This window comes from Poecile atricapillus, chromosome 16, assembly GCF_030490865.1.
Source record: "Poecile atricapillus isolate bPoeAtr1 chromosome 16, bPoeAtr1.hap1, whole genome shotgun sequence".
NCBI classification, from domain to species: Eukaryota; Metazoa; Chordata; class Aves; order Passeriformes; family Paridae; genus Poecile; species Poecile atricapillus.
In genome coordinates, this window is record NC_081264.1 from 11636258 (window position 1) to 11660700 (window position 24443).

At 42.7% G+C, this 24443-nt stretch overlaps 1 protein-coding gene across 3 annotated transcripts; it reads left to right on the forward strand.

Annotated features, from left to right (window-relative positions):
* The first annotated feature begins 7848 nt into the window (after window positions 1-7848).
* On the forward strand, window positions 7849-23836 carry SMPD4 (sphingomyelin phosphodiesterase 4). 3 transcript variants are annotated; one of them, XM_058851571.1, is made up of 20 exons: window positions 7849-7981; window positions 8265-8351; window positions 9011-9153; window positions 9306-9381; window positions 10231-10339; window positions 10921-10973; window positions 11521-11672; window positions 12020-12152; window positions 12733-12804; window positions 16200-16289; window positions 16593-16697; window positions 18584-18729; window positions 19132-19222; window positions 19436-19536; window positions 19822-19985; window positions 20612-20817; window positions 21390-21623; window positions 22289-22420; window positions 22577-22705; window positions 23145-23836. In XM_058851571.1, the coding sequence occupies exons 1-20, from the start codon at window positions 7943-7945 to the stop codon at window positions 23469-23471; spliced, it is 2589 nt and encodes an 862-aa protein (XP_058707554.1). In that variant the 5' UTR covers window positions 7849-7942; the 3' UTR covers window positions 23472-23836. The 3 variants fall into 3 exon arrangements, with proteins under 3 accessions (XP_058707554.1, XP_058707555.1, XP_058707556.1); XM_058851572.1 differs by lacking the exon at window positions 16593-16697; XM_058851573.1 differs by lacking the exons at window positions 16200-16289; window positions 16593-16697.
* The last annotated feature ends 607 nt before the right edge of the window (window positions 23837-24443 follow it).

Here is a 24443-nt window from a genome sequence, read left to right on the forward strand (position 1 = left end):
GCATTTCATTTTAACCAACAGCAATCCTACAAATCACATTCATTTCCTACCACAGCAGGAATAAAAATTCTTAATTTCCCCTCAGAGAAATGTTTACGTATTCACCAAACTTGAATGATTTACAGGCACCTACTGTGACATGCACTATTCAATATTTTGTCTTTAAATACAAGATTATAAAGTTTTGGTATTTTGGAGAACAGAACAATGTGATATTCTGTTTTTTATAGTATTTCTGTAAGCCCTTAGATACCATCCTGCACCAGATATAATCCCACTGACCTCCCTATGTGTATTACAGGCTGACACACAATGAAGAACTGCAGGGTTTATTTTAAATCCAGTCTCATGAAACAAAATAAACTTCAGCCCAGGAAATCTGGCAATGAATTGACACACATGAGTTGTTGGTTGGTAATCTATCTGCTCTGTGTCCCACTGTAACACACATCAGGCATGAGCCCGGAGCCCTGCACACAGTTTGCTTTAGCTTGGCTCTAACACCCCAGGGAGCAAAGCAATAGAACAGGGCTTGTCCTACTGGGTCCCAAATTTTAGTTCTGGGGCCCATTTCTCAGTTCTGCTCAGTACTGCTGGAAATATGCCAAGAAATCTGGTTCAGGATAAGAACAGCCTGTTCCAAGACAGTTTCTTTCATTTCAACATTTCAAACGCTCTTGAACGCTTGGCTCGGCATCCAAAGCAGAAACTCTTAATTCCATCCTTAATTCTGTCTCCTGTATGACTGGAAGATTTTATCTTGACAATTTTGGTTACAGAATTGGGCACTTGGAATGAGAAATAAAATTAAAGAAGCAAATAGTGGTTTGTGGTAAATCTGTTGCATTCAAAATGTTGTTACATTAGAAAAGCAACTTCAATTCTTGTACTGCAAGGAAACAAATCCATCTTCCATCTTCAAGGAACGAGAAAGTGTCAGCTTCTGGGAAGTTAAAAATCATATAAATCCAAACTATATTTCAAAGTCTATTTGGCTAAATACAAATGTCAATACCATGTCTGTAAGCATCTTCAAGAAAACCTGTGGCCTCCCACATTAAGCCAAATTAAAAAAACAAAGTGGCCCATAAATGTGAGTAAAAGATTTGAAATGTGAATCTACATCAGAAGTTGTTCAGTATTCACAGAAGCTTCTTTCATGAGTCTCTACTTTCTGCCTCAGGGGATCTTATGTATTTGTTCTTTTTTGTAGTCTTTTCTGAGGTCCTGTGACTGATCCTCCTTCATGGCTCCATGCAGTTCCCCATTCATGCACACTTCATCGTGCTTGTCAGGCTGAAGCAGCCAATATTCAAGGCTTTCAAGTTTCACCTCCTGGTCACTCACCCCAGCAATCTACATTGATTTCTCTCTTCTTGACTGCCAGGAGCTAAAAACAGCATGCTCTGAGAGCAAATTATTCACATGGGTAAAAGACTGCAGAATCAGAAAGGATAAAGATGAAAGCCAGTTGGCAGACAGCCATTAGTGGGAGAGACATTCTGCTTCCAAAATATGGCTTTCAAAAGGAAAGCGGAGATTATTAAAGGTATCATTAAATAGAATCACTGCTCTTTAAGAATGGCAGTATGTGGTTTTAACTGGAAGGATAAAAATAACATGAAATACTGTATCAGTTACAAAACCAACCAGCTACAGTTTATTCCATTCATATTATAGCTCTGAACTGACTCCCTTCCTAAGACTATTATTTCTTCTTTATTGTATTTCATTTTATTAAGCAGCTTAGAACTGTATTTATTTGATTTTTTTTTTTTAGTACTGGAGTTATAAAAAGACCTGGATGCTAAACTAATCCAAGGACATCTTGCCTGGTGATAGCTTGGCAGGTTCCTTGGGAACACTCACCTAACACAAATCTTGTAGATAGAGAAGCTGCCTTTCAGAGACACAGAAAGAGTGATCACATTCCAGCACTGGAATGTCACTGTCTCTCTGCAAAAGAACAGATGCTTGTCCATCACACTGGTTGGAAAGACACTTGGAAATGTGTTGGAACACAAAGAGGTCTCTGCTCTAAGTGAGAGCAGTAATTACCTGGCAAATAAAGATTCTCTCTGGAAGGCCCAGACTGCACAGCTGGAAATACACAGAATTTAGAGGCTGATTTAGGGCTCTGTAACAAATTCCACAGACAGAGAAGCATTTAATCAGGAGCCCACTCCTGCCATCAGGGCTGTGTGGAGCACTGTGCACAGCCAGGGCAGGATGTGGGTGCAACCAAAGGCAGTCCCCACCTTCACAGTGCCCCTGCTCTATAGCCCCACGGGCAGAAGTGCAGCTCGTGAGGAGAAGGTGACTTTGCCGTCAGTGACACTTTGCACAGACCTGGTGAACTGAGAAATAGGAACATCAATTTGGCAAAGCATAAATAGCAAGCAGAGCTCCTACTGCACGCTTCAAGTATTAGTTAAAGCTGAGCACGTCATCCTTATCTTACTGCAACAAGACCTAGTTTTAGAAACAGGGAAATTACTGGAAATGAAAGCATAGTTATCAGCTTGAAGTATTAGTTCCTTCAAAATCAACAGGAAAAGTTTCTCATAAATGGCACAAAGGGTTTTCTTGCCCAGGCTAACCTTACTCAAAATCAGAATATGGACCACCAGTAACTAGAATGGAAAATGACACCTTACGTGTGGCTTTACTTTTCAAAGCCCAATCCCGGATCTCAACCAGTATAATAAAAAAGCAAAACTCAGTAATGGTCACCATATGCAGCTTCTTCAGACTCTTGATCCAAGAGTTGCTTTAGCCCTCTGCATAATGCATTATGTTCACACACTCTACCACCAGTACTCATATTTTATCCCAAGTGTTGAAATGCTGAGATTACTTATGTCTCAAGCTCCTGAATTCATGTGATTATGCAAGAAATCCAATTTTAATTAAAACCAAATTTCTAGCGCTTCATATGGAGAAGAAAATCTTCAAAATGGGACTGCCAACGTTGCAAAACTCCAAGTACCCATAAACAGGCACAAAATACACTCCTTATTAAATCAGACTATTCTTAAGGTACTCTCAAGGCTGTGGGAGACAAACTGGAGCTGGAACTCCTGACACCATGCTGTCATGCAATATCTTAAGCAATCTCTGCTTGCAGAAACCAGGCAAAAATAGAACAAATTCATAGAAATCATTAGGAAAAATAACAATGGAAGCCCAAAGAGCTGCACATTCAACCTGGGTGGAGATGGGGATGCCTCATCCTGCAATGGTTCAGTGCTGCTGACATTTCTTTCACAGGAAAAGCCATCACATGCACTGGGTGAATTAATGTTTTCTCAGACTACACATGAAGTCTCATCTCCAGCCATGTGGAACTCTGACTGACAGCCTTAGCAGGCCTGTGCATGTCAGGAACAGTATAAAGTTGATATCTGCATGAACTGAACAGCTGTGGAGACAGAAGTTACTTTGGTTCTGCTAGAAGCATAATGACAGTTCTGAAAATTCCCCTTTTCTCCTCACCTATATGAATCCAGGCCCTGTTCCAGACTATTTCTCATTAACTGGTAGTCTGGTTTTGTTCCCATCACAGCTGAACAGATTGGATATTTTCTAATCATTTCACCCATCCCTGACATATCAACACCCAAACAATTCTCCAGCCAAAAGAAAACATTTGACAGATCTCAACTGTTAGAACAGTCTAACCTGCACTTACAGGAAGATATTAAATTAATCCTGCAAAAGCAACAAGGTCTGTTATGTTATCAGATGCCTATGCTATTACTCTAAATTAGATTATTTCTAATTTGTCTTTTCCTTTCATTAATCAGCATAATCAGGTTGAAGTTACAGTCACATGTTTCCAGCTTGGACTTGTTTGTTGCATCTGAGTCAGACTTCAAGAGAAGCTGGAGTGTCCCAAAGCTTCTGTTTCTCCCTCTGATATCCATCAGCTCTATAAAAGATGGCATCTCTCACTACAAACACCATTTAAAGGGGAAAAGACACTTACTAAAGCCTTGATGTAAAACTCCTGAACCCAAACTTCCCACCAATGCTTGTGGATGATGCAGTGGATGCCCCATATGAATTAACTGAAAGGTTTTTAATACTGCTTTTAGAAAAAAACACTGTGTGAGCATCAGAACCACACAGTCTAGTTCCTTACTTGTCCCAAATGTTTAACCTGAGCAACAGTGCAAGCTGGCATTGGAGGATTTAGAGACTCTCTTTTCCTCATGGATTTTCTGGTAACTGGGTGTTGTATTAACTCAATCTTCTATGCACAAATTGAGTTATTAATCTTTTTGACAATTACATTAACTTAATTGCCTCTGTAGAGTTTGATTGATGCTCTAGTGATTACACCAAGGTGACAAAATGTAAAGCTACCTAGGAGAGCTTTCGTTATGGCTGGTTAGTCACGTCTTTGCCTGTCAGAAACCTCTGACAATGAATGATAAAAACATAAAACAAGCCCCAAAACATGGAATCCATACTTGCAGAAAACAGCTCAGCCTCCAACTCCCTCAGGAATACTTCTCTCAGGAAAAACATACCAACAGCAACAGCAACAAGCTTTTCTTGTTGCTATGGCTTAAAGGCAGATACAATTTGGGAGGAGGGGAAAAAGGAAACCTACGTAAGTGGCATATCAGAGGAAACCTAGGTAAGGTGACTTTTCTCGACTTCAGTCTTTGCATCTGCCAAATGGGAAAAACATAGATATACAATATTTTATATATACATGTGAAAATGCTCTGTGTAAGAGGGATAATGAACCTATATCGATTTCAGTGGGCTCCAGAGCACACCAAACTGCTGTTCCACAGTTCTCCTCAGGAGTTCCATTAGTTCTTAAAATAATTTGATACATTTCTCCCATGCAGCTATCTGAGCACCTTCAGTGTTGTGCTGCCACATATTCACCCGATCCTTTATTTCTTCTTTCTCAGATCCTATCACCCACTGAAAATACACCAGGTCTACTGTTTCCTTAAGTCCTGACACTCACGTATATAACTTTTACAGCCAAATAAACACATCGTAGAATCTTTGCCATCAAATCCCAGCAGCTTTTTCTGGAGCTACAGCAGCTCGTTATCCCCACCTGGAGGACGGACCGACCCCTCAAGGACCCGCGTTCACTCACAGTTGGTCTCTATCTCCGAAGGCACGTGTAAAACTCGGCAGGAACCCCAGCAGGACTCGCAGGTGTGTGTATCACATCCAGCACAGGACACACGGATATGTGCAGCACACTGTGAAAAACACAGTTCACTCCTTAGAATTTTTAAAAGTTTAATAAAGGATAAAAGAAGGACAAACAATCCAGCACTGGGGTGCCAAAGAAAGGCCAAAGAGCACGGAGGCAGCTTAAAATCGTGTTCTCTATATACGGTTACATTGCTGGGGTTACATGCATATTCATTAGCTTACACATGATTCAAACATTCTTTTGAGTTTTTGATGTTTTAGGAACTCTCTTGCTTGGTTTTAACTTCTGACTTGTCTGCAGGACCTTCTGTAAATTAGGTCTATGTATTTTATTTCTTGTTGTAGTTTTATCCTGTTGGTTCACACTCCCTAATAGTGCTGATAGAATTGATAAATCCTTCTCAGATGCTTATGCTCTGCTTTTTGTCACTGTTATCACTTGGAGAGGCCAGCTGGCAGATGTAAGAAACAGAATAATTGCTTTACACTGTTTTCTGAGTTATATGGAAGTATTTTAGTTTCTATTTTAACATTTTTCTAAAGCCTACAATATATTTATTACATTTTTATTCATATGAACAGTGCATAAACTGACAGATTATACAAAGCAGTTAAAAGTAAGTGTAAGTTGTACTATATCAAAATACTTGTGATGCAAAAAGCTAATCTATGAATGTGAAAGCTAATATTATCATCTATAACAACATCCAGCACAGGACACACACACATGTGCGCTGTAGTTTGGACAGAACTGTCCTTCAGAGCAGTCAGGAGGGCTGTGGTACCAGGGACACCACGAGTGTTTGACAGATGTCTGGTTCTGACAGAACCCCTAGAGCCCCAAACACGGGTTATGAGGCAGAGAGGCCCTGCAGAGGACCTTGGTAAATCAAAGGTCTGGGCAGTAACCAAGCATGTGGAACTTAACAAGAGTGTCTGATTCTGCACCTAGGACAGGGCAATCCTGGCTCTGTGAACGGGCTGGGGAATGAGAGGCTGGAGAGCAGCTGTGGGAAGGGACCTGGGGGTCCTGGAAGGCTGGATGGGAGTCACCATTGCCCTGGCAGCCAGGAGGGACAGCATGTCCTGGGGGACATCAGGCCCAGCATGGCCAGCCGGGCAAGGAAGGGGATTGTCCCACTCTGCTCCGCTCTGGGGTAGCCTCACCTTGAATGTTGTGTGCCATTGTGGGCACCACAGTATAAAAAAAAGACATTAAGCTATTAGAGAGCATCCAAATGAGGGACATGAGGATGGGGAAGGGTCTGGAGGGGAAGCCTTATGAGATGTGGCTGAGGGCACTTTGCCTCATTGTGGGCAGTGCAGGGACAGGCAGTGGTCTCATCCCTGCTGACAGGGACAGAACTCAAGGAAATGGGGCAAAGCTGAGTCAGGGGAGGTTTAGGCTGGATATTGGGAAAAGCTTCTTCCCCCAGAGGGTGGCAGAGCACTGGAGGAGACTCCCCAGGGCAGCACTCAGGGGTCCGAACCTGGCATAGCTCAAAAAGTGTTTGGATCACACCCTCAAGCAAGCACAGGGTGAGACTGCTGGGGTGTTAAAAAATACAATATAATGTTGCCTTTCACGTTTAATGTTGTTACTGATCATAAGTATTTGGATATGGTACAATTTGCAACTCCTTTTAGCTGCGTATTACTGTAACACAATTTATTAGTTTTGCACTGTATAGCTCATAGAAATAATCGTGTGATGAATATATCTATGTATGCACCGTATAGCTTATAGAAACAGTGGTGTGATAAATGTATTATATTGTAAGCCCTAGCAAAACATGAAATATTAAAATGTTTCTATGTAACTAAGAGAGCGGTGTGAAGCGATTATGTTGTTTTTCCCACATCTGCTGAGGGAGCTCTCCAAGTGATAACAGTGACACAAACCAGAGAAGAGTTGGAGAAGAACTTGTTAACTCCTCATTCTCAGGGAAGTGTGAAGCAATAGGATGACAGAATAAAATATATTAACCTGGTCTACAGGAAGTCATGCAGATAAGTCAGCATGTAAGGCCAAAGAAAAGAGTTTCTGCAACATCAAAAGCTCCCAAAAATGTTTGAATAATGTCTGAAACACATGAATATGTATAAACCTCAGTAATGTAACAGTATGTAGATAACACTGTCTTAATCTATCGGTGTGTTCTTTGGCCGATGGCCAGAAACGCCTCAGCGCTGGACATTGTCCCTCTTTGTCCCCTTATTAAGCTTTTAAAGATTCTAAAGCATGAACTCTGTTTTTCCCACGGGTGACCTGTGTCCCGGGTCTCGGCGGTCGCTGTGGCGGCTCCACCTCAGGAACATTCCAGAGCTCCGCGAGGGCCGCGCGCCCCCCTCAGCGCCGCGCGCTCCCGCCAGCGCCGCGCGTCCCCCTCAGCGCCGCGCGCCCCCGTCAGCGCCGCGCGCCCCTCTCAGCGCCGCGCGCCCCCCTCAGCGCCGCGCGCCCCCCTCAGCGCCGCGCGCTCCCGTCAGCGCCGCGCGCCCCCCTCAGCGCCGCGCGCCCCCCTCAGCGCCGCGCGCCCCCCTCAGCGCCGCGCGCTCCCGTCAGCGCCGCGCGCTCCCCTCAGCGCCGCGCGCCCCCCTCAGCGCCGCGCGTCTCCGTGGCAACGCGCCGTGACGTCATCCGCGCGCGCGCCGTGACGCAGAAGGGCCGCGCGGGCGCGGGAGGCGGCGGGAGTGCTGAGGCCGCTGTGGGCCGGACCGAACCGAACCGAACCGGAGCGGGAGCGGCGGCATGGCCGGACCGCACCTGCAGCAGCCCAGCTTCCTCCTGGTGGGTGCGAGGGGCACAGCGTCCTCCTGCTGCTCGTGGGAATGGCAGCGCTGCGGCGGGGCGAGCCCGCGGGAACGGGCCGGGCCGGGCCGGGCCGGGCGTGCAGCGGAGCGGTGTCTCGGTACACGGTGAAGGCACCGCGGGGGGCCCGTGCGGCCTCGGGTGTCGGCAGCAATGCTGCGCCGGAGGAGCGGCGCTTGGGGGGATTTTCGCTCGTCGTGTCCGCGGTAAGTGCTGTCGTGCCCGGCAGCCGTGATCGGATTTCCCTTGTGGTTTGTGCCAGGCCACGCTGAAGGCGGATTGTGTCAATAAACCCTTTGCGCAGAGGTGCCACGATCTGGAGACGGTCATCGAGGAGCTGCCCGCCAAGGTGAGCGCTCTCTGCTTTGTCAGAGCCTCGCTGCTTGGCAAGTTTCAGGGGAAATGGTTTTTTATACTACAGTTCTCTTTGTTCCTCTTTGTCTTTTCAAGACAAACTTATCTGGAACGGGCTGGAGCCACGTGGAGGTGTCCAGGGAAGGGCTGGATGTGGCACTCGGTGCCGTGGGCTGGTTGACACGGTGGTGTTTGGTCACAGCATGGAGTCGATGATCTCAGCTCTTTTCCAGCCTAACTGATTCTGTGCTTCTGAGCTTTGGGTCCCTGAGTAACAGGGAAACAGTGGGAAGCCAGTGTTGCCAAGAGTTAAGAACCTTTTCTAGTCATTAAAGGATTGTTTCATTTCACTGTCCTTCATTAATGCCTTTCAGCCTCAGTTTACAAAGAAAGCTTGATTTTGGAATATGACAAATAACTGCAGGTGATGCTGATGAGCACTGTTGTGACTTCAGTAGGATCAGAAATCAGGATAGTCTCCCATAATTGCTGTGTTATAATGCAGTATTTTGGATGGACAATCTGCCCAGTGATAATCCAGAAACAGTCATAAATAAGTGTCAGACTTATCTTTGTGGGTCCTAGTACATGCATTAGAGATTATCCAAGTGAGGAATTGTGCACATTAATTCTTTGTGTCTGTTTCCCCTGAAGGAACTGCATGGCATCTTCCCATGGCTGGTGGAGAGCATTTTTGGCAGCCTGGATGGCATCATCGTGGGCTGGAATCTTCGCTGCTTGCAAGGAAGAACAAATCCTAATGAATATTCTGTGGCTTTGGACTTCCTGGATCCCAGGTAAACTCACTCATTTCTGCACAGATTAAGAAATGAATTGGTGAACAAATGAGCAGGGTTTGACCTTTTTCCATTGTGCACAACTAAGTTCACAGAAGTGAGGCAGCAGAGGGTATTTTCCGTGGGATTCACTGTCTGGTGCTTGTTTGCAGTGGCCCGATGATGAAGCTGGTTTACAAACTCCAGGCAGAAGAGTACAGATATGATTTCCCAGTCTCATACCTTCCAGTGAGTAACTGAACAGTTTGTAAGAAGGGAATGTAATTATTGTTGCAGCTACTGGAACTTTGCATGCACTTTATACCTACATTTCAGTATAGGCCAAGTGCTCCAGGTTTAGACCCATTTCTTGAAATGGCTCCTGGGGAAGAGTTCCCAGCCATAAAATCTCTAGGAGATTGTGGTTCTCAGGAGCTGGATATGTGTGTTCAGCCAAGAAAGCTGCGCTGTGGTTCTTACTCTGTCCCCAGATAGAGTTGTGTGGTTATTAGCAGTTGCAGGATTGAAAGTAGTTTTGTAAACTTATCCCAGAGCAGTGTCTTCCCTGCCTAAGCTGTGTGCCCATGTGCTTGAAGTCTGACTGCTATCCTGGGTGTGAAGTGTCACATTTCCAGCAAATGTGTTCATCTGCAGAGTTGTTTTGTTGTTTCTTCCATTGCTACCACCTACATGCTGCATAGAAATTGGTTCAGATAGTCCTACAGTCTTTAACAAAGGGAAACCTCATTTAAATATAGGGTAATTGCTGGTCCACAGCTCAATTACCTGGACAAAACCAGCAGCCAAACACCAATACTCTGCTGCTCCCACTCCAACTGGGAAAGTCACGGTGAAGGCTTTTTCAAAAAATACTGAATTTAACTTTAAAAAATACTGAACACTCATTTTCAGAGAGAGAGCTGAGAGTTCTTTAAAGACCTTGCATTTAGACACAGAACTACTGCAATGCAATAAAATCCCACAGAGCTGAATGTAGAGATCATCCCAGAAAGCTGGAATGCAGAATCTCAATATCTGAAAACATACTTTGCAATATGCTGAGCAGCCAGGTTAATATTTTGTTACTCTGTCTTTCAGGGCCCTGTGAAGGCTTCAATACAAGAGCAAGTTCTACCAGAATGCTCCTTATACCACAACAAAGTCCAGTTTCCTTCATCTGGTGGTGTGGGCTTGAATTTGGCTCTTAGTATCCTTTAACAGTTGAGTATCTAATTCCTTGTAAAATATCCAAAACTGAGAGATCATGAGTGTTTCTTTTCTACATTTATTATGTATGTGGGGTAAATCATGGCCATGCTGAAGAGTTTGGGCTGATTAGAAATGTTTAGATTACAATTTGAAATAAATGTGTCCTGTTATAAACCCTTGTTGGAGAATTTTCTGGCCTTAATCAAGTCAACAACAAAATTCCCAGTGTTTCTCAGTAGAGCTTGTATTTCACAGTTGGTTTTTTTTGTACCTACTTGTAGTTTATGCAACGTGGTGGAAAAGGGCACATTCATTTTACAGCTAGAGTACTTTTGGATTCAGTGTATCTGTGCTGGTTTCAGTTTGAAATAGTCAGATGTGCCAAGAGTAGCACAAACACCTCAATTACCAATGTTTCAGTCAGCTGGAAAGCAAGAATCCAAGGCTGAATTTGCTCAAAAGCTCTAGCAAGGCACTTCAGCACTGACAAAGTACAAATGTAGGGGCTGTTCAGCATCTCCCAATATCTGACATCTGTACCTTGTTTTTATTATGTGATCCTTAACTCTGCTCTTCCAGATCCATTTGAATATTACATGTTCTACTTTGCAATTAGTTTGATTACACAGAGGGTAAGTAGTGTTTTTTCCCTTAAAATAGTACTGGCCTTTCTCCATAATGCTCAAAGGGCCTGCTGGGGTGCTGTGCAGCTAAATTAACAGCAGGGGCATCTGTTCTGTTGGAATTTGTTAATGCTTTGGTTCACTTGATGATCCAAGACTGGATAATAAACAGAATTCCCACCTTGGATACACCAGTAAGCAGTCTCATGCCTAGAAGGAGCAGGCAATGGATTCCAAATGGTTTCTTTCCCCCAGTAAGGGGAAATCCTCTATCCAATAAGGGCTTCTCTACAGTCAGAACCACAGCTTGGTGCTGTGGGCTGTGGTTATTTGGTTCCTCTCTGCCTGTTGTTATCTCTCTTCTCCTGCTTGGTTACAATCATTGCTGCAGCAACCCTTTTCTGGCAGCTCATTTTCCTTTGCTCCAAGGGGTCTTTGCTGCCATTTCTAACCACTGGGCCTCTGCTTTTTTATGCTAAGGGGGTCTGGTAGCACTCCCCAGGAGTGGCTGAAAGCAGCAGTGTTTAACCCCAGGTATATCCTGTGTGTGTTACAGAACTCACCTGTCACCCATCATGTCAGCCCTTCCAACAGTGCTTATTTCATCCTGGTGGACACGTACCTCAAGTGTTTCCTGCCCACAGAAGGAAGTGTCCTTCCCCCACCTTCTTCAAATCCTGGGGGAACCATCCCTTCCCCTACTCCCAGGTAATGGCTACAGTGTCAGGGGCAAATTGTGGGAACAGTGCACACAAAATATGGCTTGTTGGAACAAAATCAAACAAGTAGAAAACACCTCTAGACTTCCATTGTGTGTACTTACACATAGGAATAGTGATGCAGTGTTTGGTTATAGTTGAAGTGATTAGTAATTACAGTACATTGCAGAAGTTTGAAATGTGTAATCAATTTTGCAGTTTGAAAGACTTGTTTTAAGGTTTATAAAATACTGATTTTATAAAACACTGATTAAAAGCAGTGATACATCCCTACATCCCCCTGTAGTGCACCAAGGCTTCCTGATTTCTGTATTTTATTTTGCATTTTCCTCCAAGGTCCCCAGCAGTGCCTTTCTCCTCCTATGGCATGCACCACACCAGCCTGCTGAAGCGGCACATTGCCCACCAGCCCTCTGTGAACGCTGACCCAGCCTCCCAGGAGATCTGGAGATCAGAAACACTGCTTCAGGTACCTTGCATTTAAGGGAAGAAAATGCCCTGCAACTTTTTTTTCTGCTCACTGAGGGATCTCTTCTTTTTGGAACTGAGCAGTGCACCTGTTGCTTCTGGTTAATGCAACAAAGAACCACTGTGAAGCTGTGGAGTTGTAGCTTAGAAAGGCACTAAATGTCCTTTCTTAGACTAAGGATCTAACAAGTGACCTCAGGCATCTGAATATTTTTTTCCTGAAAAAGTTTCTGCATCTGATTTTCTTTTTTAAATCTTACAATAATTCTGTGCTCTGTGCAAAGGCAGAGGTTAAATACAGCCGAGTTGGTTTTGTTCATTATCAAGGGGAGGAAAAGAACCTCTGGATTTAGCAGTTGTTCTAAACCAAGTTGCTGAACTAATTGATGCCTGGCAGGTGCTAAGAGTTTGTCATCTCAGTCATTGGTATGATAACCTGAAACATCTTCAATAGGTGCTGTCTATTTACCAGTACAGCTTAGTTTTTAAATTATTTACTGTGGTCTTCCTTTTACTTGTCTTCTGACTGACAGTCCAGGATTTTTTCTGTTTCCCTAGCTGAGAAAATATTTGTTTTGCAGATTTTTGTTGAAATGTGGCTTCATCATTATTCACTGGAAATGTATCAGAAAATGCAGTCCCCTCATGTCAAGGTAATAATTTGTACTGCACTTGTGAACATCACCTGGCGGTTGAGCTCTTACCTTGGGGTAAATCTCTTATTCTGTGCAGAATTTTTTTTGTATATTGGTCCAAAGGAAAGAAATAATTTAACAGAGTATCTATTTAAGTGTGCCAAAGTTGATAATCCAGTTACAAAAAATGTTGTGAATAAGTGTGTCATCCAGATTTGCCTTCATTGCAGAAGTTGTGTTAGTTTTGTTCTGGTTTTTGTTTCTTTTTTTTTGTTCAAGATGAGTTTGTGGGATGGTCACAACAATCTGAACATCAGTATCAAAGTACTAATGATTGAGAAGATGCCACTATAAAACCATTGTGCTAAATCCCATGGGGGCAACATGACTGCTAAAAATAGCTAAAACTGATTTCCAGCAGAGACAGCAACTGTTACTGAAATACCAATTAGTAATTTCTAACATCTGTAACCATTTTTTAGCCTAAATCCAAATTTAAAAAAAAAAAGAAAAAAATCTTACTAAGCTGCAATTTGTATTGTTTCATGTTCCAAAGTATGCTTTTCACCTTAATGGTGTCAGAAGCAGTTCTGTAGCTACAGAATTGGATTATCTGACAAGCTCTTGCTCAGATAATTAAAAGCAGTTTGTGGTGGCCTGTTCAGTAACAAACTACTGCATGTAAGGAGTAAGTAAATGTTGGGGAGGCTAAGATTGAAGGCATTATAAATGTAAAGGGAATTTGAAGGAGAAAATGTTGATCCTCTGAATTCCCTCTGGGTCACAGTGGGACTTTCATAGAAGGGGAGAGAAATAATAAAAGCTACTCAAGATTTGTTCCTGTGTGGAAGTGCAATACAAGAGTTGATTGAAAAATCCTAATCCTTCATTCCACAGGATATGAAATAAAACACGTTTATATTTTGTTAGGGAAAAACATTGGAGAACTGAAATGTGATGGGTTTTGTCTTTCATTCTCAAAGTTGAGGTCAAAATGCAAACTCACTAATGTTGCAAAGTCTCCACTTGGGACTCCCAGCAGCATGGCTGTGCACCTGTGATGGAAAGGCTTTGCTTGAAGTACCTTTGGTCTGTCTGTCTGTCCAGTCTCTGTGCATCAAGCGCTGTGCTTAGGCCAGAAATGATGATTGCTTTAAACTTCTCTCCTCTGTTCACCCTCTGTATTTCAGATGCTCTCTTCTAGCACTAGGGAGCAGCAGTTGCAGACAATGACTCTGCACCTTGTGGTGGAGTAGGGCCTAGGTAGAGCTTACAGTTCTCTGAAATCAGCACTTCAGGATCCTCCACAAGGTGTGTTGAGCCACAGCCTGAGGCCATAACTCCCTGGTGGTATTTTAGTTTCATCTTTGATGGGAAGTAATCATGAACATGTAAAGAAGGAAGTCTTCCTCTTTGGGGGGAGGGGTGGAAGAGTGGAATGGGGGACTGGAATTCCCCATGAGATAAATAAATGGATGCAGGATCTCTCCTGCAGGACTGAGGAAAGGTTCCAGATCAGTTGGCAGCAGGACTGTTCATTAGTCTGTGATACTTAAACTGAACTTTGTAGACTGTGTGGGCTGAAGGAGAGCAGTCTGCCTTGTGGTTCCTCAGATGAGGAAGTAGAACATCCAGAAATGTAAATTCTGTTTTAACACAAGCTTTAAAGGCCTTGACTGGAAACCCAAGGTGGTCCTATACCTTATTCTTAAAATGATTGATAATTATGCAGGTTCACTTGATTCCATTTATCCTTCTGTGTGTTTGGGAGGAAGGGGAATTAGAGACCACTCAGTCCTGATTTCAAGCTGTTTGAGCATCAGTGATTTGAAATGGCTGCATATCTGTATTGGAAGGTGGGATGAGGTTCTGCAGAGCTTGCTCACTCTTTGTCCAGCAGCCAGATTCGTTTGCTTTCATGGGCCAAGACAGATCTCAGATAAGTGCCTTTCTTGAGAAGCAGAATCATGGATTTTTCCTTGAACCATGTTAATGTCATCACAGACTTCCCTTCATAGGTAGAAGGCAGTGGAATGGGAATGAATAGTAAATAATTTCTATTGAGAAGATACATATTACAGCTTTGAATTCTTTTTGGGTCTGCTGTGAACCTGAGATTGATGCTATTTGCTATGCTGTCACTGTTTTCCCTTTTAATTCAACTATTTTCCAATTCTTTTGTCTGTCTTTTCTCTCTCTGATGATCTAGAGTCCAAGTGTGCAGCATCTTTTTTCCTATTCCCTTCTGCTGTTACCACAAGAAACCCTTAAAAATAAGTAGTTTGATAAAACTTTGTCATGCTTCCTGACCTTCCAGTGCCAGGTGTTCAGCCCCTGCACTGCATGTGGAAAACCCATTAAAATCCAGGGGTTTGCAGATTCCTGGGAGTCACTTTGGAAGCAGACAATCTGCCCAAGCTCCTGGGGAGCCTGCAGTAACAATCCTGCCTCTCCAAGGGTGTGAAACCAAAAGCTGCCAAACTGACAGCGGAGGAGACGGGGTAGAGGCTGTTTAAAGACAGCAGAGGTGTGATCTGGAGAGTTAGTTTAGATGCCTGACAACAGTCATTGGGGTCTGTGTAGTGTACATTTTTTGTTTTATGTTTTTTCATTAATTTCATACATGTGTGTCACTGTTGCTACAGTATCCTCTTCACTATCATAGTCAGAAAATACTGGTCAGGTTGTTCCTTTGAGAAGGGATCTGGCTGAGGTGTGCAGAGACTTCAGTGTTATGGCAAGATGCCTTTTGCACCAGCATGTAACACTGTGCTAGGTATGTCTTTGCCTTTTTAGATGTGTAATGTTTCTCTAATAGTAAAAAGTAATTTCCTCTTTTGAGGAAATTCACAAGACCTGCAGCCTTCCCAAATGGCCTTTAGGTAGAGAGAAGACATAGGATTTCTCTGGACAGGAAAGTCCAATATGAGTTTCTTCTTCATACAAATTGTGCTTCTCCAGCAGAATAGGAAGAAATGACAAACTTTTCAATGTAAAAACTCTTGCAGAATACTGCTTACTCCATTTTTAATAAAACACTGTAAGGGTGTGTAAATCCTTGTTGCTGCAGTTCAATTCACTTTTGAAACAGGGAATTTCTTTGGTAAAAGCTCCATATTCCCCACCAGTCCTTGCTCTGAGCACAGCAAAGAGAACAGCCACTTTTTTGACACCTGCTGTATTTCCAGGTTGATAAAGGGTAAGAAATACCGTGGAATCAATCTACTGAACACCAGAAAAAAAGAGGATACTGTGGCTGCAGTTGTTATTGTGATATGTTGTCCCTGACTGTATTTGTGATGTTCATTTTTCCCCCCACCCTTCTTCCTTGGGCTCATTCTCACTTTTTTTTTCTCTTGCTCTCTTCTCTCCTTTTTTCCCTCCCCCCTTCCTTTTTGTTTCTGTTGTCTCAGCTGGAGGTTCTCCACTACCGACTCAGTATCTCCAGTAAACACCACGGTAGTCCTGCCCAATCCAGCTACCAGGCCCTCCACGCATACCAAGTATTACCATCTTTTCATTTTGTTTCCTTTTTAAAAATCTTGTTCCATCATATAATCTGCCAAGTGTATTGGTGCTGGCTGTACAGCAGCTTCTTCTGCCAAGGTGTGGTTTTATAATTTGAGAACACTGCATTGAAATTCACTAAAATTGTTCAGTGAGAGATACTGAGAGATATTAGCAAAGGTCATGGAGAAAAGAGTTAAACTCTAGCATGTTATGAGGACTAATTGGAAACTCTGTTTCTAGAGATGCATTCTTGCAGTGTAAGACTTAACCAGCTATGCTGTTTTTTGGCACCAAAGCTGTCTTCACCAGTGGCAGATTTCTGCCTCTCACACAGTAGTCATTTAAGCAAACCTTGCGTGGAAGAAAAGATCAGAATTTGCATGGCTGTCACCCAGATTAAGGTAGGTAACATCTGGGGGTTTTTAGCCAAGGAAATGTCATTGGATAATGCTAAATTTCTGGTGGCAATGTCAACTTGACTCCACTTTTGCAAAAGCACAAGTGGTACATTTGCAGATTGTTCAGGAAATGTGCATGCAAAAACATTCCTGTTGGAACAGATTGCTGATTCCTCTTTCCCTACTTCAGCCCTTTTATTCATTGGGTCTTCATTTTGGGAATGGGAGGGCTAAGCTTATGTGCTGTAAAGCTCTTTAGCACTACATGGCATTTCCCTTTAATCTGCTCTTTAATCCTTTTTTTGTTTTGTTTTAATTAAGTACTATGATATCTCAAGGTGCTGTTTAGAAAGGAACACAGAAAGTACTACTTTAAATCTTTTTTACTGTAACTTTTATTTAATTATTGTATTAAGAATGAAGAATGGCACACATCCATCCTGTATGAAAAGGTTTTACAGCAAAAACACTTGTGGGGAAAAGCAGTTTTTAAAGCAGTGACATTCATAATGGTGGTGATCCAGGCTAAGAGGAAATTGTAAGAGCTGCTATGTGGAAAAACTGCTAACATCACCCCAAATGATGTATTGAAATAGGGTGGTTTTGTAAATTCCAAAGGTACCTTCAAGGGGTCTTGGGATTTTTAAAATGACACCCTTTCAAGGACTGTAGCAGAGTACTCAGCCTCTCTAATTGCTGTGGAGATCCTGGTGTGAACTCCAAGGGACCACACAGGAGTTCTGCCTTCTTGCACAGACTCATCAGGACTGTAGAAAACATGGAGATACAAGTTGGAGCTGTCAAAAGCAAGCCCAGCCTTCATTAGAACTGGTAAAGGTTTATCCCTCTGTCAGGAGAGTCTCGGGTCTGGCTGCACTACAGGGCTGTGTCTGTCATCGAGCCTGGAGTGACTGGCACAGTGTATTCAGAATCTTAGAGTGTAAAAGGACATCTGCTCTGCCTCAGGCATTTCTGAGAAGGGACATAAAGGCAGACACAGACACACCCTCCCTCCCTGCCTCAAGCACTGGAAACTTCTTGCAGCTAATCCAATACACCTTTCCAGCACTTCCCATTATATCTGCAGCTGTAACTTACATTTCATGTACATTATTCTTTTCAACTTTAGTGAGAGTACAGATCTCAAAATCTGCCTTCAGAGGTGGATTGAGATTAGTTCACTGTTAAAGCAGGTGGCAGTAAAAGAGGAGTTTGTGCTTTGGCTGCACATTCAGCAGCCAGGGGAACCAGCACATCTTTGCCTCGTTCACCTCCTTGCTCTATCAAACACACACTTCTCATTATTAACATCACTGTGGCTCACCTTGTGCTGCTCCCACCCAGGCTGCTTCTCCCCCTGAGGATGTTAGACCCAACAGGATCTCACAGGACTCCAAACAGTTCTTATTCTGACTGTAACTGTGTAGGATTATTCTCTCCTGTAAGGTTGATGAGCACCAGCATAGGAAGGAGAACTCAGTAAAGCCATGAGCATAAACAAAGGACCTGCTGTGCTTCTGCAGCAATGAACTTACAGCCATAATGAAAGGCTGAATATTCTTTTTTCAGAAAGGGGTAAGTCAAAAATCTGCAAGTTACTCTGTTCTTTAAAGCCAGCCCAAAATTCAGTTCATTAGAGTACTGTAGATAACTTTTCTTACAATCCAAATATGCTGCTGCTGTTTCTTAGTGAACTGGTGGCAGAAGATTGATGCAGCTTGTCCTGGGGAGCAAACCTGTCCAAAATCAGGTGGCACCAAACTATGGTGAAGAACCTAGAAGGAAGAGAGCATTTCCTGTATTTGGATCTGAGAATATAATTTTCCTGAATTCCTTGGACATTTAGCAAATGACACTCATTAGTTGCCTCTCTTTTGCTTTAAATCTAGGAGTCATTCAAGCCCACTGAGGAGCACGTGCTAGTGGTAAGACTGCTTGTGAAACATCTGCATGCTTTCAGCAACAGCCTGAAACCAGAGCCTCTCTCCCCTTCAGCCCATTCCCACACAGCCAGCCCACTGGAGGAGTTTAAAAGGTTGGTACATGAGCACATCTCTGAAATGTATAGAACTGAAAAGCTGAGCTTTCTCTGAGAGGTTGAATTATGTTGTTTTGATGCTAAATACAGAAGTACATTATTAAAAGTCCAGGAAAGCCCCTGAGGGGGTTCAGCAGCAGCTATTGCACTAGTCTATAGAGAAAAGAAAATGCTACCAGAGGATTCTGTCCAAGGTTAGTTTAGTATTTGGTATTTAATCTGAGTTGAAATTCAATGGCTGGAAGTAATTCCAGGTAAAAAAAGAACAAATTTTGCTCAATTCTTTCTCTGTTTGCATTTGTGAAAGTGTGTTGGGTTGTTGTTTGGTATGGTTGAGTGTTTTGTTTTTAAAATTTGCTGCCAGTTTATACACGTGAATGTCTTTGAAACTTTTTGCAGGGTTGTGATTCCTCGGTTTGTCCAGGAGAAGCTTTATATCTTTCTGCAGCACTGTTTTGGCCACTGGCCTCTGGATGCCTCTTTCAGAGCAGTATGTACCTGCTTCTCCCCCTAAGTCTGTACTCAACAGAACTAGTTATTAGTTATTAGAAATAGTTATTATTACTGCTGTTCAGCAGCTTTTTCTTAGCCTTTACGTCTCTCTTTTCTAGTGGAATTCTTTATATAACAAATAAATTAACAAAAAACCCTTCCTGCCGTCTTTTATTGGCACTCATGTGGGTTTATGTGTGCTTTTGCTTAGGTTCTTGAGATGTGGTTGAGTTACCTGCAGCCCTGGAGGTACGCGCCCGAAAAGCCCCCACAAAGCACGGAGCCTTTGCCTCGCAGCGTCTCAGAGAAATGGTGAGGAGAGGAGCAGCTGGGACTGATCTCAGCCAAACCTCAAGGAGATCCTGACTAAAACAGCAGGATTTCAGGAGCTATGCACCAACCTGAATTAATTACTTATATAAGACTAGAGAAAGATTTCTTAGAACACCAGTACTTGTTTTGAGAATATTCTTTTTTCTCCATGTAAATTTGCCATCTTTCCAGAGACAGTATAAAACAATCCTTAGCAGTTTATTTGGTAGAAGACAACAGTTCTTTAAATAGCTGTACTCACAAATCCTGTTCTCACTTTGACAGGGCTGCCTTCATTCAAGAAAACCTGCTCATGTATACCAAGCTGTTTGTGGGATTTCTGAACAGAGCTCTTCGAACAGACTTGGTCAGTCCAAAAAACGCCCTCATGGTGTTCCGAGTAGCTAAGGTCTTTGCTCAGCCCAATCTAGCTGAAATGATCCTGAAAGGTAAAAGGATATTTTGACATCTTGTGTTGTCCTGTCTCAATCTTTCTTCACAATAGTTATATCTCAGAAGCACTGGGGTGAATGGACTTCTCTCCCATTTTTTGTGCTATTTTGCCATTCAGCAGTCTGTCTTCACTAATGTTTGTCAATTGGTTTAGTGAGTCTGTAGTTCTCTTCTAATCACCATAGATTGCATTCCACAACTTCCTTTTAAAGAACAATGAAAAATTGTCAATTTTTCTCACACTTGTTTTACTTCATTATATACTTCAGGATTTAAACTTTATATATCTCTGAAAGTCTCTATACTTAGTAAAAGAGTCATGCATGCATTTCAGGATAATTAGGGTGTGGTGAGATTTGGTATCAATGTCTGAAGTATGTTTCTCCACTGCCTTTTGTTAAAAAATGTTATAAAATTAAAATGCTGCTTTGTATGGTCTGCATTAAATGCACACAGGCACTTTCTGCTCTGGGCAGAGAGAAGTAAATAATGAACAGTGATTAAGGCCTCCTTCCCCTCAGAACTCACTCTCTAAATAAAAAAAGCAGCCTTAAGGCAGCTGGATCTTCCCCAGCAAGACCAGTATTATGTAACCATCTCCACTGCTTTTTTCAAATTCTAGGAGAACAGTTATTCCTGGAGCCAGAACTTGTCATTCCTCACCGTCAGCACCGACTTTTTATGAGCCCCACTCTTGGTGGGAGTTTTTTGTCATCACGGTCTCCAGCTGTTACAGATGCCTCATTTAAGGTGAAGAGTCATGTTTACAGCCTGGAAGGACAGGACTTCCAGTACAAACAGATGTTTGGCACAGAAGTCAGGAATTTGGTAAGCAACAAGCTCCTTGTCACCTGCCTTTCTACTGTGACAGATGTATTCTCAGTGCTGAGCATTCATATCAGGAGAAGTTAACAGTGGAAAACTTCACACCCTGCATTACTGAATAATTTAGTTTGCTGAGTGACTTCTGGACCCTGAGGGGTCTCAGCTCAGCACAGCTGTAAAAGTCTGCTTCTCTTTGTTAAATAATAAGTTAATGTAACAGCTTGCTGCCTTGGAGCAGTATATGATATTTCCTCTCAAATATGATTACTGTGATCTTCTGATTGATCAGTACCTACCAGCAAGTCCAGACAAAAGCAGCAGGAAAAAGAAAAAAGGCAGCTGAAGAACTTAAGCAGCACTGAGATTTCTTAAAAGCTTCAAGAGAACTGCCTCTGCCCTGTTGGAAATCCAGCTCACAGTCAGCACAAATCCATATGCACTAAGAGAATGAGTTTGCTGGGATTGCTCTCACTTGCAGCTGTCAAGGCAGAGTTTTATCCATGTATTGATGCTTAGTAGTCCTTCATCTTTGTCCCACACACTTTTTTGTTTGTTTGTTTGTTTGTTTGTTTTAGGTGTTAAAACTGGCTCAGTTGATTTGTCAGGCACAGCAAACAGCAAAGTCCATATCAGACCATTCTGCAGAGACAATGGCCAGCCAGTCCTTCTTCTCGTGGTTTAGATTCACACCATCTGAGGTGAATGGTTCCTACACAGGCAATGACCTTGATGAAATTGGGCAGGACAGCATCAAAAAAACAGATGAATATTTGGAGAAGGCACTGGAATATTTGTGCCAGATCTTTAAGGTAAGTAACATCTTTCTAAGAACTTGTGCAGTGAGAACAAGAGTCAGGGTTCATCAATGTATGTTTGTGTCCCTTGTGGGGTCACAGAGCTGTCCAGAGACCTTGCTAGTAAATTCTAACATCTCAACTTTACCTGCTTCAAAACCCATTTTCAATACAGATGGAATTAGGTGTTATGAATTTCTAAGTATCAAACCTACTTTAAGTGACCACTCTTCTGGACTATCATTTATACCAAACTTGTTTATACCAAGCCTGTCCTCATGTTTCCAAACAGGCAATTTTAAGATCTCTCCAGCCTCTTCTTAATGTAGAGCTGTAAAAATACAACTTGCAGCTAAGGATGAACTGTTAAACATAAAAATAACAGATAAATTTCTCTGCAGCCACACTCCCTTGTACAGAATTGCCCTAGGAGACAGCTCATTGATACCCCTTGGGAGCTAAGGGAGATATAAACCAGAGCACTCCTAGAACTGGACAAGCACAGACAAATCTGGAGAGGTTTATCTCATTTTAATGTCTAACTGAGGTGCTGTTAAGCAGTTCTTGGTATTTTTGCTGGCTGTCAAGGGCTTTTAGTGCTAATGAGTTTGTTAAGTGAGAAATAAATGAAATGGGGGCAGATCAAACAGCTGCTTTGGAACTGTGTTATTCTTGTGTAGCTGAGTGAAGCCCAGCTGACCCAGATGATGATGAAGTGTGGGACAGCTCAAGATGAGAATGGAAAAAAACAGCTTCCAGACTGCATTGCAAGTGAGAATGGCCTCATTCTTACACCTCTTGGCAGGTACCAGGTGAGAGAAAAAACAATTCCATATCACTGCCTAGGCTGTTCTTGAATAAACAAGTTCTCCTTCTATGATGAAGAGAAATGCAACTAAGAGGGGTGCCAGTAAAAAGGTGTTTCAGATGGGAGCTGCAAGGTGAGGTGTTTATTTTCCCATTTCCAGATCATCAATGGCTTACGGAGGTTTGAGCTGCAGTATCAGGGGGACACCGAGCTCCAGCCCATCCGGAGCTACGAGAACGCCGCCCTGGTCCGGCTGCTGTTCCGCCTGTCCTCGCTGCTCAACGAGAGGGTAAGCACAGCCCTGCCTCCTCCACTGCACATTTCTGTTCTTTACTCCCCCTGCACATGGATGACACTTCACTTCTTCTTATCCCATCTTTATTGTGGTCCACATGGCATTTCCTAGTGGTATGAGGCCTGTTTCTCTACCTGTAATTCTGCTTTTCCTACACAAAACATTGCAAATGTCATTTATTAAGGGACTCATGGTTGATGAACAGTGGAGTAACATTCAGAATGAATGCTTCTAAACAGGAAAAGCAAATTATTTTCTTAAGTGTGAAAACACAAGGCAAGTCAGCACTAAGACAGTTCTGCTGTATAAAAGTGTAGTTTTATCCCCCCATTTCCTATAATCCTCATTCTCTAAATGAAGAAAATCATAAAATAAATTACTTTATGACAGCATTTGCAAGAGGACACTAATTTTTAAATGCATCTTCCCTCAGTTTGCTGATCAGATGGAAGTGCTTTGCTCCAGGGATGATTTTGTTGGCAGACTGTGTCGTTATCATCTGACCAACCCCCAGCTCGTACAGAAAATCAGGTACAGCCCTGTGGTGAGGGACAGAACGAGCCAGAACTGGGGACCCAGGATCAGTCTGAGGTTTCTGGCCAGCTACAGGACTCTGATTTCTTTGCTGATGATCTACTTCCTTGCATCCTGGTTTTATGTTGGGCCAGTTGGCTGCACATTCATTATCCTAACTGGGTATTTTCTTTATGCTGTAATAATGACTTTTTTCTTTGAAGGATGGAAACCACATGAACACTAGTTTCCTCTTCCTGGCTTGTAAAAATAAATGCTTTAAGGATGAGCCTGGGATTATGACTAAAATGTTTTAATTGTATCAGATCTTCCTAAGATATTTTTTAATACTAAACTTAATGGAGTTTTATAAACATTGATGTGGCCTTGTAGAGATGATAATCAATGTAAATTTTATTTTTATAAAAGTGTTCCTGTAGACTCTAGTGAATATGGTGTTTGTTTTGTTTTTTTGAGGGGGGAAGAATGAGCCATGAATATTTATAAAACTGCAGTCATCCCACAGGTAGATCCCATCACTAACCAGTTCTCCAGCTCACCAAGGACAGGAAGGATGTGGTGCAGGAGCTACAGAGCCATTTATGGGTTTGTCCCCCACCCTTCAAAGCCTGTGGCTTTTCACTTACCACACACCACAGTAACCCTCATCCCATGGTATCCTGACAGGGGAAGAGCAGTACAATGTTAGCATCCAACACAGGAATAATAATAAATTTATTACAGTAGAAACAAACAGATAATGCAGTAGCTCATGTACAAAATACTGACAGCACTCTGCTGCCTCAGTCAGTGCTTACTAAGTACCCACATTTAAGAACATCCTAAAACTGATGACACCACATGGATTTACAGAGGTCACAGCAGTCTCTTGACACTACTGTAAGAGAGCCCAGCTACTCTTTTAAGGTTTGCTGCATAATACAGAGAGATGGGGCAGGACAGAATTGGAACATCTACTGTTTGAAATTCTCCTGCACCAGGAATTGAAGAAGGAGCAATTTAGACACGTGGGGAAATATGAAAAACGCATTAGAGTTCCTTGTGGCAAATGTTTTCATTCAAAGTGCCAACAGTAAGGCAGCTGCTGACTGACTTGAGTGCCCATCACTGCTCAAGGCACAATGGATGAGTTGTCAGTTCTACTCCTGAGATATTTTTTGCCTTTTTTGTTTAAACAAACTGATGTAGCACAGAAACA